This window comes from Cuculus canorus, chromosome 4, assembly GCF_017976375.1.
Source record: "Cuculus canorus isolate bCucCan1 chromosome 4, bCucCan1.pri, whole genome shotgun sequence".
NCBI lineage: Eukaryota > Metazoa > Chordata > Aves > Cuculiformes > Cuculidae > Cuculus > Cuculus canorus.
Window position 1 is genome coordinate 44,539,308 of NC_071404.1, and position 18,626 is coordinate 44,557,933.

The 18,626-nt window shown below is 35.3% G+C and overlaps 1 protein-coding gene across 4 annotated transcripts in view; it reads right to left on the minus strand.

Annotated features, from left to right (window-relative positions):
- Positions 1 to 8,709: 8,709 nt before the first annotated feature.
- Positions 8,710 to 18,626, minus strand: part of TMEM144 (transmembrane protein 144) — a 34,269-nt gene continuing 24,352 nt past the window's right edge. For 3 of the 4 annotated variants that reach the window (XM_054065106.1, XM_054065104.1, XM_054065105.1), the window contains exon 12: positions 8,710 to 18,154. In XM_054065106.1, the coding sequence (XP_053921081.1) occupies positions 18,071 to 18,154 (84 nt within the window). In that variant the 3' untranslated portion in view covers positions 8,710 to 18,070. The remainder of the gene's footprint in view (positions 18,155 to 18,626) is intronic. The other variant, XR_008449620.1, reaches the window with a different exon arrangement.

Here is an 18,626-nt window from a genome sequence, read left to right on the forward strand (position 1 = left end):
AATGTTGGAGTGTAATTTCTTTATGAACAGAACGTCATATTTAACATAGAGGATTTACACAAAGTTTTCCCTGAAAATCAAGAGTATCGGTCTGTAATCTCAAGCACTACATCTTGCACAAGTATAGGAAAGTCTGAAATATTTATCCTGCAAATTTACCTTCCCAGTATGCTATGGTTCTCTGTGCAATGATAAAATAAACTATTTTCCCTTATTACAATCTGAGTAAAATTAAATATCAAGTCCTTTAGTCTAGGATGTACCACAAGCAGTTTGATTAAACTGCCAATTCTAGTGGCAGCATTTGAATCACAGAATCACCAGCTTGGAAAAGACCTCTTGGATAGAGTCCAACCATTCCTATCAAGCTAAAACATATAAATTTCCTAACTAAAAATAAATTATAACAGTGGTGAGCAATATCTTTCTTTGGTTGATGTTTGAAATGGTAGGATGTGTCTAGGTAGTCTCTTGAAAATAGCCATGTTACATGTGTCTATATAGTGGAAGAAGAGACCCAAGGACAAGAATTTAAGAATTACCATGCCATTTGGGGCTTAATTCCACATCATTCGAGTTTAAAAATCTTTATGGAAGGATGCATAAAAGAGGGCAAATCGGGAATTACTTTGAAAGGATTCACCATTTCTTCCTAAACAGAAAATTCTAAGCTATTTAAAGAGAACAACTCTTAGGACCAAGGATACTCACCCAGAGAAATAACATTCATAGGCCACTAGAAATAATCAAGTCAGCAACCTGCTTGAGAAAGAAACTCTCCCAGACAGGGCACAATAACCTACTTAGAAAGTTCTCTATATTGCTGACACCTGATCGATACACAACAGGTCCCACTTACACCTCTGCTCCAGAGATGGAAGAGTACACAGCATGTCATACTGTTCTTTGTACCTTCTACTCCAACATTATAAATAACATTAGCTACAAATCATTGTGTGACACAATATGGAATTTGAACAGATAAGTATCAGACTTTTAAGTATGCACTTAAAATTCTAGGCTTGAATTATTTTCCACATTAATTTTGTAAGGAATTTGTTTTAACTTATTATGTGGGAGAAGCTGTCCTATTATTTTATTAGAAATGTTTTAGAGATCTAAAAAACCCTAACTCAACATTTCTACAGCTCCAATTCATAAGCTTCTCAATTTCAGCTTAACGTTGGACTTAATTTTATCACTCACCTTATAACAGAAAACTAAAATCTAAGAAAACTCTGAGAAAGGGAGCTTTCTAAAACGCTCAAAACCAATGAGAAAACTCTACTATCTTTATGACACAAACATTAAGAACAGGAAAAGGAACATTACTGCACTGATGATTCTTTAATTACCAAAATAAAATTTTACTCTAATATTTGTCTTTATCAGTTTAGGAACTCTATTTTATTCCTAATGATCCATAGTGCATCTAGATACACTGTTTCTGAAAAAAACACAACCATGTTTTGAGAGAGAAACATAATGGGCTAGGAGAGAAAGATGATTGTGTTTATTACTTGCCTAGTGTAATGGAGGCATACTTGTTTTTGCCACTTACCTTCCTGATGATATTAATCCAGCCAAGGCTTGTGCAGGTTTGTTTTTTGTTTGTTTGTTTGTTCTATATTTGGATTTAAAAAAAAAATATTATAAGCATGCCAGCATTTCTATTTATTATGCATGGATTCAACTAAATGTCTCGAAACCTCAGTTCCCTGTGTTTGTACTGAATTTATCCTTACTCTTCAATTTTCAAATTATAATTATCTCAGCAGTTGCACTTCCTGCAAGTTTCACTTTAACAATGTAGAGCCTTCCCAGAGGAATATGTGATTTTGTAGCTGGCAACGAATCACTCTGTAGATCTACAAATATTGTTGAGATGTTAATTTGCCCCTGAACACAAGGTGTAACAGAATCCCAGCCGAATTCAAACCACCACAAAACAACAGGGCTGGAACTGCATGGTTGAAACTCAAAGTCTTCAGAATTTTGCATGCTCGATGGCAAATTCGCATACTCATGTAACTGTATCACATATAATATTGCTGATTTACTAATGGAATAGAGAAGGTATACTATTAGAGTTCAGACAAGTTATTCTTTTTTCAAGGAATTACATTCATTACCCTTTTCTTTTCTGTGGATACTATATTTTGTAGCTGTAAACTTATTCCAACTCTGACATATAGTGTATTTAAGGCAGAAAGCATATTTTTTGTTAGTTAAATTCAGTAAGATTTCCTGTCTAGAACTGGAATTGATAATGTACATAGTATCAAGACAAAGAAACCTTATTTCTGTAATTACAATTCAAAATTTAAGAGGCCAGTAAAGGTAAGTTGGTAGTTTCTAAGTTCAGGTGACAAGTCTCCCCTAAAAATTTGCAATTATTAAAATGAGTTTGATTGTTTGCTGGATTAAAAAAACATTGGATGTGATATCTCTCCTTAATTTCTTTTTTTTACTGGTGATCCCCTTTCCCCACCTCCAACTTCTACCAATGTGGCTCATCAGGCTCCTGATGTATAACCCCATCAACTTCTGCCTTGTGCCCTGGGAGATGGAAACTTCAAATTAGGGGTCTTCACAGGCATGAGAAACCTGCTGCACCAGTTTTTCCCCTGACATATTCGTCAGGAAAATCACAGACTTCAACGTTTTTGAAGCTCAGTATCTTGGCTGGCAGCAGCAAAGATGACTAGCTATGGTCCGTGAACTTCTGACAAGTCTGCAAATTCTCCTTGTGCTCCTGGTTGATTTTTTAGCCTGAGCAATCTGTCTGGTTGTGGCTTTTTGTTCTGCGTACACCACACTATAAAAACTGAGCATTATGCTATCTTTCTGGACAACACAATATCATCGTGTAACAAACTAGAACAGCCTATTTTTTAAGAAAGGCTTAGTTTTAATTATGAATAGCATTTATTCTCTGAATTAATTTCACTGGGCAAATTATCCTCATTTGCTTTTGACTATAGGGGCCAGAGTCTACAAAAATTCTGACCACACTGAGGTAAATAGAAACCCGTGGAGTGTGTGTGATGGTGGTGATGCAGAACTATCAGTGCCACAAGATGTTCCAAATACTATGTAAACCCAATATTGAATTACAAAGCATACTAGACTTCTGATTTCCAACATTTGGGTTTTTTTTTTCCCCATTTAGCTGTTTCTATTTATTTGACCTTCATAAGGTGGTTTTTAACCTTTCAAAACGTGCTTATAATTAATGTTTTAGCTCCAATATGTTAGAAAAAAACTATATATTGACTATAGATTTTGCTGGAAGCTGAAAGAAAGAATCAACCTGAAAATTTACTTTTAATTACTGTCTTAGAAATTCCTTGAATACATTTCTGAAATAAATGTCTAAATAAAGTGCAGTTCAGACAGACTGACTCATTGTGACATAAGCTACAGTAGAATGCTTAAAGCTTATGCAGCTGGAAGACCTTGAGTATATTCATCAAAGAACTATGCAGTGATTATGTCAGTGAATTATTTTTTAAATTCAAAGCCTAAAGAAATAATATCTATCTATATAACTAACTTCGACAAATTAAGCCTTCTATACAATTTAAGCCACAGCAATGAAACATTGTTTTATGTCACGTTAGAAAAGAATGTGACATGCCAGGAATTTCTTCTTTGTGTCAGGTTTAAGTAATCCTCTCCTCTGATATTCCATTTTAATGGAAAAGGCTGTACAAAGTTTTTTGAATTATTCATCCCTTCAAAATATACATTTTTAAAGTAAAAAAATCACATAAAAGCCATAAAATACTTGGCTTTCTGTGTTACTTCTGCCTTGCTATCCCATAGGTGAGGTATCTGGTCTGGTATTTTGATGGTTGTTGAGGGTACACAAGTTGAAGCAGCACAACAGCTCTGAATCATAAGGAACGGTCATCTTGCTTCTCAGAGCAGATGTGACTACTCATGATTTGCTTATCTGGTTATGAGTTTTCACAGCAGACAGAAAGGATCCTGGAACACTTTTCTACACAGAACCTTCCCAGCCCTGCAATGGATGAATGCAAAAGCTACCTTGTGCAGTTTGACTGATGAACTGGAAAACTCAACAGTTCATAAATTAACATCTGATTCTCCCAGCTTTAAATCATGTCAAAATCTGATGAGAGTTACAAATAAAATCATCAACAAAATAGCTACTGACCATCTTATTTTGGAAGACTGGCCTCACTTTTGGCTAATCACAAAAGACTGAAGATTATATATAAAAAACTTGTGAGTAAGACCCAATGTTTTATGTCTTTCATGAAAACAATGACATTGCTGCTGACTTCAGTGAGTACAGGACCTTGGAGGCGAGTCTGTGGTCATGGGATAGATCCCATGATAAAGGTATGGCTGAATAAAGTTTAAGGCCATTGCTTATAACTCAGATTACTGAATTTTAAGACCGATTACTTATCATTGATTACACTCAGATTACTGATTTGGATTACCAAGTCTTAAATCATGACTCAAAGCTAACAGTTTCTCCCCATTTGAATACAGCATTTTTAAAATTTATCTGTCAGAGACTGAGCTGTGGAAAAGAACACTGTTTAAAAAAAACCCTTTTATTTTGGTAACTCTGATATCAATATTTCACTATAATAGTGAAATAGAAACTAAAATTTGTTTCTCAAATCCTACCATATTAATCTTCAGGGTTTAAAGCAGTAATAATAATTACTTTTTATGTATCTAACATTACTCATCTTTCAGGCAGATTACTGTAAAAAGTGTACATCAAGCATTTTTTTTTCCTTTTATATTGCAGATGATGTCTTATTTACTTTTTATTATTAGTTTTGGAAACAACAGCAGTGACAATCATTGAGTATGCCTTGATGTTTAAGAACAGCACCAGCAGAAAGAGGATTCTTTTAAAAGCACATTCAACATCAGTAAGTTGGTATCCCTTTTTACATGGAGGAGGGATCATCTAAGAAGTTTGATCCTAAACCCAGAAGATGGGTGTGTCCCTGATTTGCAAAAGGTCAGGAGAAGTTTGAATCCATCTATGCAATTTTATATATCTTTTTCAAGTCTTCTTGCACAGTTATTCTATACCACAGCAGACAATTAAAACATTCCTTTAAGAAGAAATACGTAAGAAACATACTGTATTTCCCTTTGTAATAATAATTAGATAAATTATTCAAAGCAAATAATATCGGGATAACGATCTCTATTCCTTTTTCATAAATATATGTATATTTTGCAATAAAGTAATTTTTAACATCAGAAAAATCTGAAAAGTACAGAGCAATAAACTACTATTTAATTTTGAACGTGTATACAAGGAAGTCTTCTATGGTACTCCAAAAATTTAACTTCAGGTACTGTGTAAATGAAGAAATAAGGCATTGTGTCAAGTAAAATAAAAACCTAAGGGAGTGTCACCTAAGTGGGAAGATCTTTAAAAGAGAAGGAGGAAAAGAAGTTTTTGAAACATAGACCTATGGCATTTAATTTGTATCTCTTCCATTAATTGCTTTAAAACATAGAGTAGAGGAAAGTGATCTCTTCTCAAAGATGGCATCCCCAATTGCCTTGGCCTCTGAACATGTAATGGTTTAAATTTCCCCAGGAAACTTCTCCTAGTCCCTGAATGATATGATAATGCATATTTCATACAGTTTCCCCTTTGTCAGGGCTTATATTATGAGACTGCAGCTCTAAAATGCTGTTTCCTCAACAGATGATTTTGCAATACTTTCCTATTAAACTCTTAGTAGCTAAAGAAACAACACTGTACTTCACAAGCCCTGTTCACACCTAAGTTAAATAATACTCTCACATTTTTCCAGTGCATTTTTGTTGTCCTAAACAACAAAAAACTAACAAAAGATTAGCTCATGGTATAACTGAAGTTAGGGTGAAGATGAATGGAGGTGAAAATCAGAAACAGGTATGTTTAAAGCACACTCCCGACAGGAATGCATTTGTTCTTCTCGTAATTGCTTATTTTCCATTAATGAGAACCTGCTGAAGTTAAGGTTTTTCACTGTAAGAGCACTTGTAACTTACACATACTTGAAAAGTCATATTTTGTATGGAACTAAATAATCTTAGTTATTGAACTGGAAAATCCTGCAGAGGAACACATCTGGGAAACTGTGACTTCAAAAAGTTTTGAAGCAAGAGCCAGCAGCTCAGTGTATATTCTTCTTGAGATGACATTTTTGAATGAGAAAGTATGTGTTAAATCTTAGCAGTTAGACACTAAAAATCAAAGCAAATCTGCTGAAAGGACATGGCATAAAATGCCTTCAATGTAACTTGTATCTTATGACTAATTCCAAAATCTAATGTTTTGATAGATTAATATTCCAGTATTAGTATATTTTCACTTTATCCAAGCAGGAAAATTCAGGCAGAATTGACCTAGCTGCTAATATTAATCGTTCAGTCCTCAGAACAGGTAGATCAAGAATCAAGAGATAAATTGTGTTGATTATAAAATAGGCACAGTAACTAACATCTGTCACTGTATTGTCTTTTCTCCATGATTGTTTTCTGTTATTTCCTTTAATTTAAGAATCAAGAAAATCTATTCTAGTAAGGAAAATAACAATCAATGTTGAAGATTATTTCACTTCAGGTTTTACACAGCACACTCAGTACAAGAAAGAAAACAAAACAACTGGAAACCAGAAAATTTACTCTGACACATTAAATCCCAAAACATTACTGACCAGTACCAGCAATCTGATACCCCAATGGAAAATTTAATTTTTTGTCTGAAAGAGCTTTTAATTACTTAATTACATTTTTCTTGTGTATAACTAGTACAGTATATAACTATTATAGTATTACTATAACATGGCCATGACACTGTATTGCTACTTATACAGTGATGACATAGTAAAATAAAATCCACTTTTCTAAGATTTTCAATCTCCTACTGTTTGATGACACTTTTTTTGAATGGCACTTTTCAAGTTGTAGCAGTATTCTGGAATAAGGTAAACATAGAAATTTTCTTAGCTTAATAAATCAGGGTTTATTTTGACATATAATGAAAACAACTATCTATATTTATATTGAGGTTTAGGCAGTTTGGTAGCTTAGGTACCTCTTGGTAGCACAGATTTCCTCATAGCTTTATCATGGATCCTTTAATAGTGATATCCTCAGATTGTTTCTCTTTTGTTAAAATGTCTTATTGTCAGTCATCAGTAAATGTAATCTCATTTTTAGTTTTATAAATGAATAACTAATGCAGTAAGGCACAAGGCCTAACTCTCACTATGCAACAATGAGAAATTAAAGCTTAGAATGCATTCAACAAATATCTGATAAGATATGAAAGCAGTTATGAACCAATTCTTCTATTATTGCATATGATGCTATTTCTGGTGCTGGTGTTTTATATCGAAGAAATTTCAATTTGCAGAAACTTGTTCATTAAAATGGACAACTAAGATCTGCACATTCTTTTTATTGCTTGCTTTATAATTCTGTTTTAATTTTCAATAAAAGTTTCTACGCTAGTTCTTCGAAAAGGCTGGTTTTGCCATTGATCTAATCACAGTCAGAGCAAGATCATACTGTCCTGGCCAAAAATCCAAAAATTGTTATTCTTTAACTCTCTTTCTATGTTAAAACAAGTAGGAATTACATCAAAACTAGTCTTTGGGTTGTTTACTTAGGATATGATGTTAAGGACTCTTTGGGAATTAGGATACTAAAGTATTACTCACTTTCTAAAGTTTAATTTAACTCCTTTTTGGTCTTTGAAAATTACATAGCTATTATAAAATTTAGTAATATTAAAAATACCCCTTTATGTCTTTCAGCAAACATAGGAGTCATAATTGTTATATGGAAATCGCTGCCTCAGCACCAAACTGCCATCATGTTAGACAGGCAAACAAAAGATGCAGAGCGAATCAAATCGGAAGATAAATTAATGAAGCGAGGAATGAGTGAGTTAACCAGTCCTCCAGCTTCATCACATTTGGAGGGATAGGAAACTATAATCCTCTTTCACATTGAGACACTAAAAAACTCTGTATTTATCAGGTCTTCCTCTATTGCCTTCGTTGCATTCTGTCACAGATTAGCCCTGACCTGGCTAATTTCGGCAGCTAAAACCGTGCAGTTGCACTCTCAATTCCATTCTCCTCACCCCCAGGGAAAGGAAAATGAGAGGAAAAAGACTTGTGGGTTGGAAACTAAAACTACAGCTTTTAATGAAATTATAATAACAAGGATGATGAAAATAATAAAATACATACAGCTATATGAGATTGCAAGCCCAGCCCACCCCTCAATGACTATACGTCACCACAAATGCTGCAGAGCAGACATGAGGGAATGCGTCCATGGCTAGAAGGGAGCTGGATTCAGCAACTGGATTCAGGAGCCCACGGATCTGGGATCAGGAGCAATCAGACAGACGAGGTCCTCACTGGACATCGGCAATTGCAGAAGAGGGCAAGACCCTCATGATCTCTCAGTTTTATACCAAGTACAATGTGTACCGGATGGAATAGTCTTCTGGTCAGTTTAGGGTCTCCTGTCCTGTCCGCCCCCCCTTAAAGGTGCGGCCCTTTTTTGCCAGCTGGAGGATGCCCCTGGTTACTATAGGAGCAAGTATAAACATTGGCCTTTCTGCAAACCAATGCCCTGCATTATCAATTCCAGAGAGGAACAGTGTCTCAAAACCATGCAGTTCAGTATGCCAGATTCACACTGATTTGCTGAAAGTCCCCTGAACTCAGGTAATGAGAAACTGTTATGCTAACCTCATTACTTTTTAACTTTATTACTACCACGCACTGCAAAGACGCTCACCTTCCTCTTAGTTTGTTTTGCCATCTGTACCATTCCTGCCTGTCTCCTGTATCTTAATTAAAAGCTCATTATTCTTCTCCTGGAAGTCCTTCATAAATGTTCTGCTTATATTTCTCATCACAGTATTTCTACTAGCTTGTCCACGATTACAAATTTAGACAGAATTTGAAGAAAAAATACATTTACCCCTAATCAAAAGGGCTCCCCGCCTGCACCATGAGATCACACAAGGAGAAATGTCTTTGCTGTGCAGTAAGCAGCAGGTCAGAAGCCACAGCAGATGCAATGTAAACAGCGTAACCTTTAATAGGCACCGTACAGTTTGAATTATACACACCTGTAAGAAACAGCCTCTGGTTGTGTGAGGGTCTGTGTTAGAATTAATACTTAAGAGGTTTTAGTAAAATTATGACTTTTAATTCACTGGTTTTTGTCCCTGCCCATGGCAGGGGGTTGGAACTAGATCTTTAAGGTCCCTTCCAACCCTAACTATTCTATGATTTTAAATTATAAAGTATAAGTTCTAGTTTAAGCACTGCATGCCAGTACTACCCATGATATTTACGCTGCTGAGAGCATTCTAATAACAAGAATTGTTAAAAATTACACTGCAAGAGTACTTATACACTTAATCTAGCCATGGAATTTATATGAGCATCTTAATGAAGTGAATATCAAGTGTTCTATGCATGCAGTAGAATAGGTGAAGCCTGTAAATGCCAGACTCTTGAGTGATCATAGCTGGACCTAAAATGTTTCTATCAGGAAATACCTCCTTCTGCAAATCAGGTGGCTTAAGGGCTTAAGTCAGAGGTTCCACTCAGATCACTTCTCATGACTGGTACTCAGAAATGGCCTCATCTTCTGTTAATTGCTTCAGAATCTATTTATAATACTAAAGTATGCTACCTCTTCTGAATATAAGTTTCAAAATGCAAGTAATGCCTTGTTTGAAAAAGTCACCATATTCAATCTTTTAAACCTCATCTCTAGGAACTTTGTTGTGTGTTCAATTGTCCTTGCATCACAACCCAGTGACTAACCATTCTTAATTCTTGTACTCCATTATTATTAAAGTTATTTTCACATTTTGTTTCTGTAATGCAAGTTAAGGAGTCCTGTTCTGCTTAAATAAGGCATTATTCTGTACAAGGGAAGATTATGTTGTTTTTTTATGACTTTAAAAATCCATTATATATCTATTTCTGGAATCAGTGAACTGAAACTGTACAGTGGCAAAGGGATGTTTCTCCATTTGCTGTCTAATAACTTCTAACATGCTAGCATTTTTTCAAATGCTGCTACTCACTGAGTTGAGTTTTTCAGATAGCTACTTGCAACAATATCCAGATCTTAATTATAAGCATAAAATTTAGAATATATCCTTATATGCCTATACATACACATACCAATGTTTACGCTTTTAGTGTCACTGTATTTTGCAGATACACACAACTCAGCCACTTGGCTCTGTGACAGTTTTTGCAATGCTTACATGGCAGCCTTAAAATTTGATATTCAGAATTGTTTTCCATCAGCAAGTTGTCACTAATGTAAAACCCAATGCTTCTAGCACCAGTTATGAAGACACAAATTAATTTAAGACAGAGGTGAATAGTTTTGCTGAAGTGGTCTCTTCCTTTAAAATTTTCAGAAGCAATTTCATGGCGTAGCAGTCCTTTATGCATTCCAGCTACAGAGAAATCCATTTGCTGGAGTTCAAACACGTTGTTTTGGACCTCTCTCATAAAAGAAACATAAGAGGTCTCCAAATACTGGTCAGGGCATATTTCATGGAGGGTTAGGGAATGGATATTTTCTTGCATTTTCAGCTCCAGTTATTATACTGACATATTATGAAGACTTAAAACTGAAAAAAACCACCAAACTTTACACATCAAATCCTTAAACAGCCCTAACCACAAAGAGCAGAGAATATTTAATACACAATGTCTAAGGCATAGCTGATAAAGGACAAATCATACAAAAAACCATGCTTACAGCAGCCAAGATTTTGAATTTCTAGTGAACTCAAGATGCTATCTATAATGGCAAGGAAACTGGGCAAAGTAGGACAGGCAGCAAACAAATCTGCAAGCTTAGCAAGGCATAGTAAATCCATAGATGTTTGCAAATTGTTTTTCTTCATGTAAGAATATAAGCAAAACCAACTCACCAAAGGAAAACAAAAAGAAAAAAGGGGTTTTAAGACACAGCATTTCTATCACAACAATCTGATAAAAAGTAGCAGGGACATACTCTTCTCAATGTGCCAGGCTGAGGTGCCATTCATTCTTCCCAGAATTTCCTCAGGTGACCTTTTCACAGAGCAGCAAGTCAATGTAGCTGGTTTTTTTTGCCCATAAGTACATAGGAATCACAATCCTATCCACTGGTTTTGCTACAAGGTGTCTGCTAGCAGAAAACAGTTGTGTAGTGGCAGCATCTTAAATTGACATGACCCACATAATGAGAAACACAAGCGAAATCCTGATTCAATAGTATAAGTCTATTTACTGGATCAGTCTGCCTTGATGGTACCACCATTTCCCTCAAACAAAGGAGATGCAGAGAATGCACCAAGATTGGAAATTGCAAAATAAAAGCAATTTCAAACAAAAACCGTGATCTGCTATACAATAGAACGGCTTGATATCACCAAAACTATAAGACTGTACATGCCTTGTACATAGTTCGGCTTACCCTCCTTTTTGTGAAATTCACTATTGATTATTGAATGGATTGGTGCTCGCTAAGTTATGAAAGAGAATATATCAGGCTCTAAACTGTAAGGATAATCAGTGGAGAAGGAAAAAAGGCAAGCATTTTACTTCAACATCTGCAAAGTTGGAAGAACACAAGAAGAAAGTTTTATGATGACTATCCTCTGGAAAGCCAAGAAAATATTAATACAATGCATGTTGCAGGAGTCACAAGTTGCAAGTGCAAGATATATCTTGTTGTTTGTATTACAAACATTACATAATACGAAATGTCACCAACGTTTAAAAATATTCAAATGAGAACATTTTTTAATCACATACAGAGTTAGCTAGAAATAGCTTTTGCATGGATTTATGAACTAAATTTCAACTTCACTTAAAAATGCTAGACATAAACATATGAAGCAGAATTTGAAGATGAGGTTATGCATACTCCCTCCAAGTACATTTGGATGACTTGCAACAAGCTAACAGTCTAAACTATTTCCTTTGAACTTGACGAGCACAGTGTGCCTCCAGGAGCACAAACCATGATATTGTTTTATACATCAAGTTCCAACCTTACAATTGTACACAAAATCAACTGCAAAATGAACTACAGCACTTGATGTGAAATATTACTATCCAGTTAAAGCACCAGTTCAGCCCTTCTCCTAAGCTGGATTTGTGAAGAGCCTGTGACCTCTGCATTCCTAGAGCTCTTCCTTGGCTAGGATCGAAGCTCACATGTTTAAATACAGATGGGGAGCAGCTATCATTCTGCAACTTTGGAACAAGTGCTCCTCCCTCCAGTCTCCATCTGCAACCAATAAAAAGGAAAAATGACTTATCAGTTAGAGTCATTCTTCCCTCCTCACCCTTTCCTTTCTTTGGCTTTGGGAACAGTATGGTTTTGTCTCCCAATTCTGCAGGAAATGATTTTAGAAGATCCACAGCATGAAATATGGCATGGGAAATAACTAATGTATCTCTTAAGTGTAACATATTTCATTACTGCTGTATTAGTTCCTATATAATAACAAAACCTAAGCTCCTTAGGAGTTACTGACACAACTGAAAATGCACAGTGGCCTCAAACTGCCTGAATAACTGATACTAGCAGGACTAATGCAGGTTCTGTTTCCTTTGAGTCTTATTTGTTCTCTCAGGTTAGACTCTCAAATGGGCCCTTTGATGCTCCAAGAGGCATAAGAATTGCGAAGTGTTTACTTTAAAGACAAAATATATTTTAGATTCTTTTAAAAAGTATAAGAACCATCACTTCAGCTGTATCATCTGAAATACTTCATAGTCACTATCTATCAGCATTTTATGCAGCTAAAGAGGAATCTGTCAGTCATTCAGTAATTATGGAACACAGTATTAAACTTCAGTCTGCTGAAGTCTTTCTATTTGAAAGCAAGGTCAAAAGTTTTAAAAAAAAGACACTAATTGCTAGCATGCATTGTCTTGGATGGCATTTTATTTTCATGCCAAATGCAAGAAAGCTCAAGGATCGGGCCAGACTGTTGAACTAGCACTTAATCAATTTTGAATATTAGTTGAAAATGAAAATTATTATATAAATGAAATATAAAAATGTACCTAGGTATTAAAAAAATACCAGTTTTCACTGTTTACATTTGAAGACATAGGAACTAATGTATTTAAATTAGTAATAATTGTTATTTGGAAAGTAAGAATATGAAGGAATAAAAATCTGGAAGAAAGGCAGTAAATCTCAGAAAATTAATTGATAATAAAATATGGAAAGGAATAAACAGGTAGGAAATCTAAAAAGATGACATGGGCTTTCCTCATTCTGAACACTGCACAAAAATCCTACTTGGAAACTCCAAGTTTACCTGTATTTTAAAGACTACTTTGCATCCAATCATTACTAGAGAAAAATCCTTGAAGCAAGCTCATATGTAGTCTTAGAAATTATTAAATAGGCACAAACAAATATTTAAAAGTATAATTTTCTCCTAGAAATGTGATACTTCCACCTTGGTCCTATTTTTGTTTTTTTTTCGTTCAGTTATATACATAAAAAAAAAATATTAACTCACCCTACATCACTCCTCCACAAAAGGCAAGAAGAATTAGAAATATGCTGTGTTAATTCTTACACTGATACACAAACATGCTGACATAAACAGAGCCATTATAATTTAAATTAGCTGTAGAATTTTCTCCTATTAAACTCAGTTGTTGCCAGACTCTAGTATAAACAGCTCCATGAACAGATATCTGTTAATCCAGCATTTTAACATGAAGGAAATACCAGTGTTACTTCAAACTCAAAAACTGAAGAACAAGAAAATCTCAGAAATGAGTGGCATACTTATCCAATATATTCCAAGTGAATAGAATAAGAAAATATTTCAGAATAAATACATATTTAAACCATAAATCCTGATGAATTACCACGAGGGATTTTTCCACAGAAAAGAGCTGCAAGAGATGGTTTGGTTTTTTTTTTGCTGATGACAAGACAAATCCAATAGGATATCTATTAGGATGCTAAGAAAGCATTTAATAAAGATCATGCCCAAGCCTTTGCAAACAAAAATTTTAATTAATGCCCTAGCAGTCAGCAATTAAGTTTGTACATCCAATAACTTTACAATATAGAGTAGAGAACTGCATCAAACTACATACGCTTGCATGGCAACCACTACGGTCAGAATCTCATTTTTTTATTTTTTTTTTGGTTTGTTTCAGAAAGCCAATGATCTGGCACAGAAACCAGGAAACGTAGAGGTGCTCCTGTCCTGGAAGATTCAACTGGTCCTTGTAATCACATCCAGCAGATGGGGGCTGGGTCCACACCAGACATTAGCCTAATAGAATCCCTCAAGAGAGATAGTAGAAACTTGAGATAACATTAACAAAGACTCTTCAGTTAAAGCAAACTGAAACATGTAGTAATGGTTTAAATGTAAACCATAAATGTAAGCGCATCTCACTCACCTGCTAAGGTATAAGCCAGATTCATTTTTTGGAACAACCATGAGTCAGAGCCAATCCCCTAGTGAGGGATGCGTCGGTGTAGCAGTTTCAGGTCCCATTGCCCATTTTGATTTTTCTTAAAACCGCAACAAATAACAAACGCAGCAAGCAAAACAGTCTGAACTGAGGCTGTAAAACCAGGAACTGCCAGGACAATTTTTTCTTCTGCTTGCTAAGCTGTCATAACGTTTCCACTACAGCACCAGCAACCAGCTTGTCCTGTCACTAAAAGTTAAGGGCTAAAAATCTGAAAAAACCAAACTGCATTCACTCAGGATACTCACAGCACTAAACAAAATAAAGCTTCAGGGTACTGCAGTAGTAGACCAGGCCTATGGCACTTCACTGTAGTGAAGGAAGGAAACACGTGGCCAAATTTAGGGGTAAAGCACGTCCCACAGTAATTTGGCTTGAATAATCCTGCTTGTTCATTTCTTGCACAGCTGGAGTGCAGATTATCAAGCACAGCTGGTGCAGGCCAACCAGCAATTGCATGACAGCTTCTCTGCGTTGACTCTTCAGTGAGCACTGTGGTTTTCCCAGCTGCAGAAGATGACAAGAAAACACTAAACCTCATGACACCTTCATGCAGCTTTATCTGCTCCCCTGGTCCTTTTTCCTCCCAGAGTTTTGCTGTGTTAAAATAGCGTTCTTGGTTTTCAGAGCTCATTTTCTTAATTATGCCATACATTCTCACATCTCTTGAATGTCTGACCTTTGTATCTGCATGCTCCTGTTCTCCCCTGAAGGTGCCCTAGGGATGTCCGGGGCCTGAAAGACCTGTTGTGCAACATGGATCTCACACGCTCCTTAAATGCTAGTTCTAGCCTGGAAGCAGTGGTGTCTGCAGGCTAGTTCACTGTCCAAGCCCACACAGAAATGGTTCTTCTCACATTTTTCCCTACTGAGGCATTAGTAGTTCACTTAACATGAAGTAGCGAAGAGATACCTCATTGAATAGTGTAGACTATACTTGCAGACTTTAAGCAAATGTAGAAGGTGACCTACAAGTAGTAGTAAACTAAACCGATGATCCTTCCTCAGCACTTGCATTGCTGCATTGAAGTGGACTGATGGTGTAATAACACCATCTTTATAAATACTGTATTGTAATTATTTTAGCAAAATAGTGAGTTACAAGTCTAGTTGTCAGTAACTGTAGAAATAAGAGATAATATGCCACTATTCAGCAATGACATTATAAACTGAAGTGCCCACCACCCTTGTTCCCTTCAGCATTACTTGAAAAAATTACAGTCATGTTAACACAACTGCAAACACTGACACAAGAACTAATACTGACTGGGAAAGAACTGATGTATTAAAGCATATCTGTAAAGCAGAGGAATCTAAGAACACCATATTTTTGTTTTGACAATTTTTTGTTTATCAGTAATTTTCTGGCATGGGCTATATTCCAGGAATATAGAAGTTCTTGTGATCCTTAAGAAGGATGGGAACATATCCAGGGAAATTATAAATGCCCAATTTAATTCAAGTTATTTCAAAACCATGTGTGAGTCAATAGAAGAATGGCTAGGTAACTAACAGTCAAGAATCTGTCAAGAAATTGTGTCTGACTTGAATACTGGGAAAGAAAGCTGTCCAGTTTTCTTTCCACTACCAGGTATTACTGTGGTATACATCATGTATCTTGGCTTGAACAGTTGTATCAGATGTTACATAAAAGTTGGGAGAATGCAATCTAAATAAAACCATTGTAGGACAGAGGAAAACTGTACTCGAAAGGATAATCAATTGTTCCATGTCAGAGTGAAAAGAAGGATTGCAATAGGTTCCAAAAAGTAAAGGTCAGTATCATGCAATATTTTCATAAATTATTTACAATAATTAGAGGGTATGTTTATTAAACTAGTGGATGTCATCTTGCTGGAAAACGCTGCCAACTTGTTGGAGGGGAGTGTTAACATACAGACTAATATTAGAGAAATGCCTTAAGTGGGTAAAAACGTGTCAAGACAACAAGTCTGACACTTGGGTAGGAATAAACAATATGGGATGGAAAAAAGTGGCTAAGTAGGAGTTCTAAGATCAAATCTAACAAATAGTAGACAAAAAAGGGTGGAAGGGAGAAAGAAGAAATTACAATTGCCATCTGAACGTGTTAACAATATCAAGCTGTGATAGCAAAAGTGACATACTATAATGACTAAACACGAATAGAGCTTGTAAATGGTGTAAAAAAAATCAAAATTCTACTGCTGCTTTTCTTATCCTGACTGCCATGTCTACATTTTCTAGACAGATGTCCACTTAGTCCAGGAAAGAGCGGGAAAAATGATCAGCAAATTACAAACAAGGGAAGACTGCAGAAGCTGGGTTTATCTAACATTCTGAAGAAAAGACTAAGCAAAGGCTCAGACAGCATGCTTTGTACGTATAAAGGTTAGCTGCCATGAGTAAGAAAATAAACAGTTCTCCAGGTTAGTGGTGGTCACAGAACAATGGACATAACATACTTCATAGGGAACTTCCTTTGGATATTAGGGCTTTCTAGCAGGACAGATAGAAGATGTTTAATTTACCTAAAAATGTTACGAAACCTAACTTTTATTAATTTTTTTTCAAGAAACAAGTAGACAACAACTGTCAGAAATGATTTACACATAGATGACCTTGCTATGAGTAGAACAGGATTGGGTTGTTTTAGCATAATGCTTCATGCTATTGCCAAACATAATTCATATGATCTGAATATGCTACATAGAAAAGTAAGTATTCAGAAAATGCCCCAAATTATTTGGGAACAAACTTTGAACCATGTATTTGGCTCATATTGCAATACCACAAGTAACAGAAATGTAATGTTGACTTGCATAAGTTCCATCCAACTTTAATAAAAAACCCAACCTTCCCCAACTATTCGAATCCTGGTCATGATTTCTAAGTAATGTTCTTGCAACTTAACAAAGAGTTTATAAGGAAACAGCAGTAATTTATTTTACAGCAACCCTTTTTTCTGTATTTCCTTCAAAATTCTGAAGATAAAATTTTAATGTAAACTGATGACTTTATAGACTTATGTTTCTAAATAAAATTATGATTCACAACTTCATGTGTATCAGTTCCATAAAGAATATCCTAAGACATTTTATATTCAAGTCAGTAAGACAGAGCGTTATAATAAAATAAATCAGCTTACAAATGCATGCAGTATCACAGACGAGGAATTAAAACCTTTTAGCCACCATTACAATAGTGGACTGCAATTTACAATGACATAAAGTTTAGTATCAGAAGCAGAAAACAAATAACTACAAACTCACTTAGCTTTATTTAACGAAGTCCTTTGATATTCTTACTGTTCCAAGAAATGCAGAAATAAACTTTTCCAGGTTTTCTTTCATGCCAAATGGGAAAATTTAGCAGAGGTTTTCTTTTTCACTTGTCTGAAGCAAGGTAGGGTAAATGTTGGACATATATTCTGAAAATTATTATGTATTGCTATATACCAATACTGCTTTTCTGATTATACTAAACAGTAGCACCATCTACTGGTCCAGAAGATCCTTTCAAACTTTAGAAAAAGCTGTGGAGAGTGATCCAGCCAAAATGATACAAAATGCTACGGAGAGTAACGCGTAGTTTCTCAGGCCCTGGACAGGCAAAGGAGAAGAAAAAGAAAAATAACATTTTGTCATAATAGACACCAACAAAAAAGAAATAAATAACTAGGGTTTAATTTTACGACAAAATTAATAAATCCTTTATGTGAAATGGTAATTTTTACACAATTTTTTTAATATAGTGTTTGTAACCTATTTGCTTCTCAAAACAGTTTAATATAAGTAATTGATAGCACAGACAGTAAAATATTCAAAAATTAGCAATTTTTAAAAGCACTTTTAAAGGACTTTGACTATTTTCAGATTATTTTTAACCAATAAGCACTTACGCAGAGACTATTCTAAAATGTATGAAAAGGATGGAAGATTTGGTGAGTCACAAAGATTTGGATAATGAACATGATGGTCTTCTGGTGTGGTGCAATATTAATCCGCAGTGGGAGAGAAAGAAAACTTCCAGTTCCTGATCCAAGGATGCCTAGCACATTTTACACTGTCACCG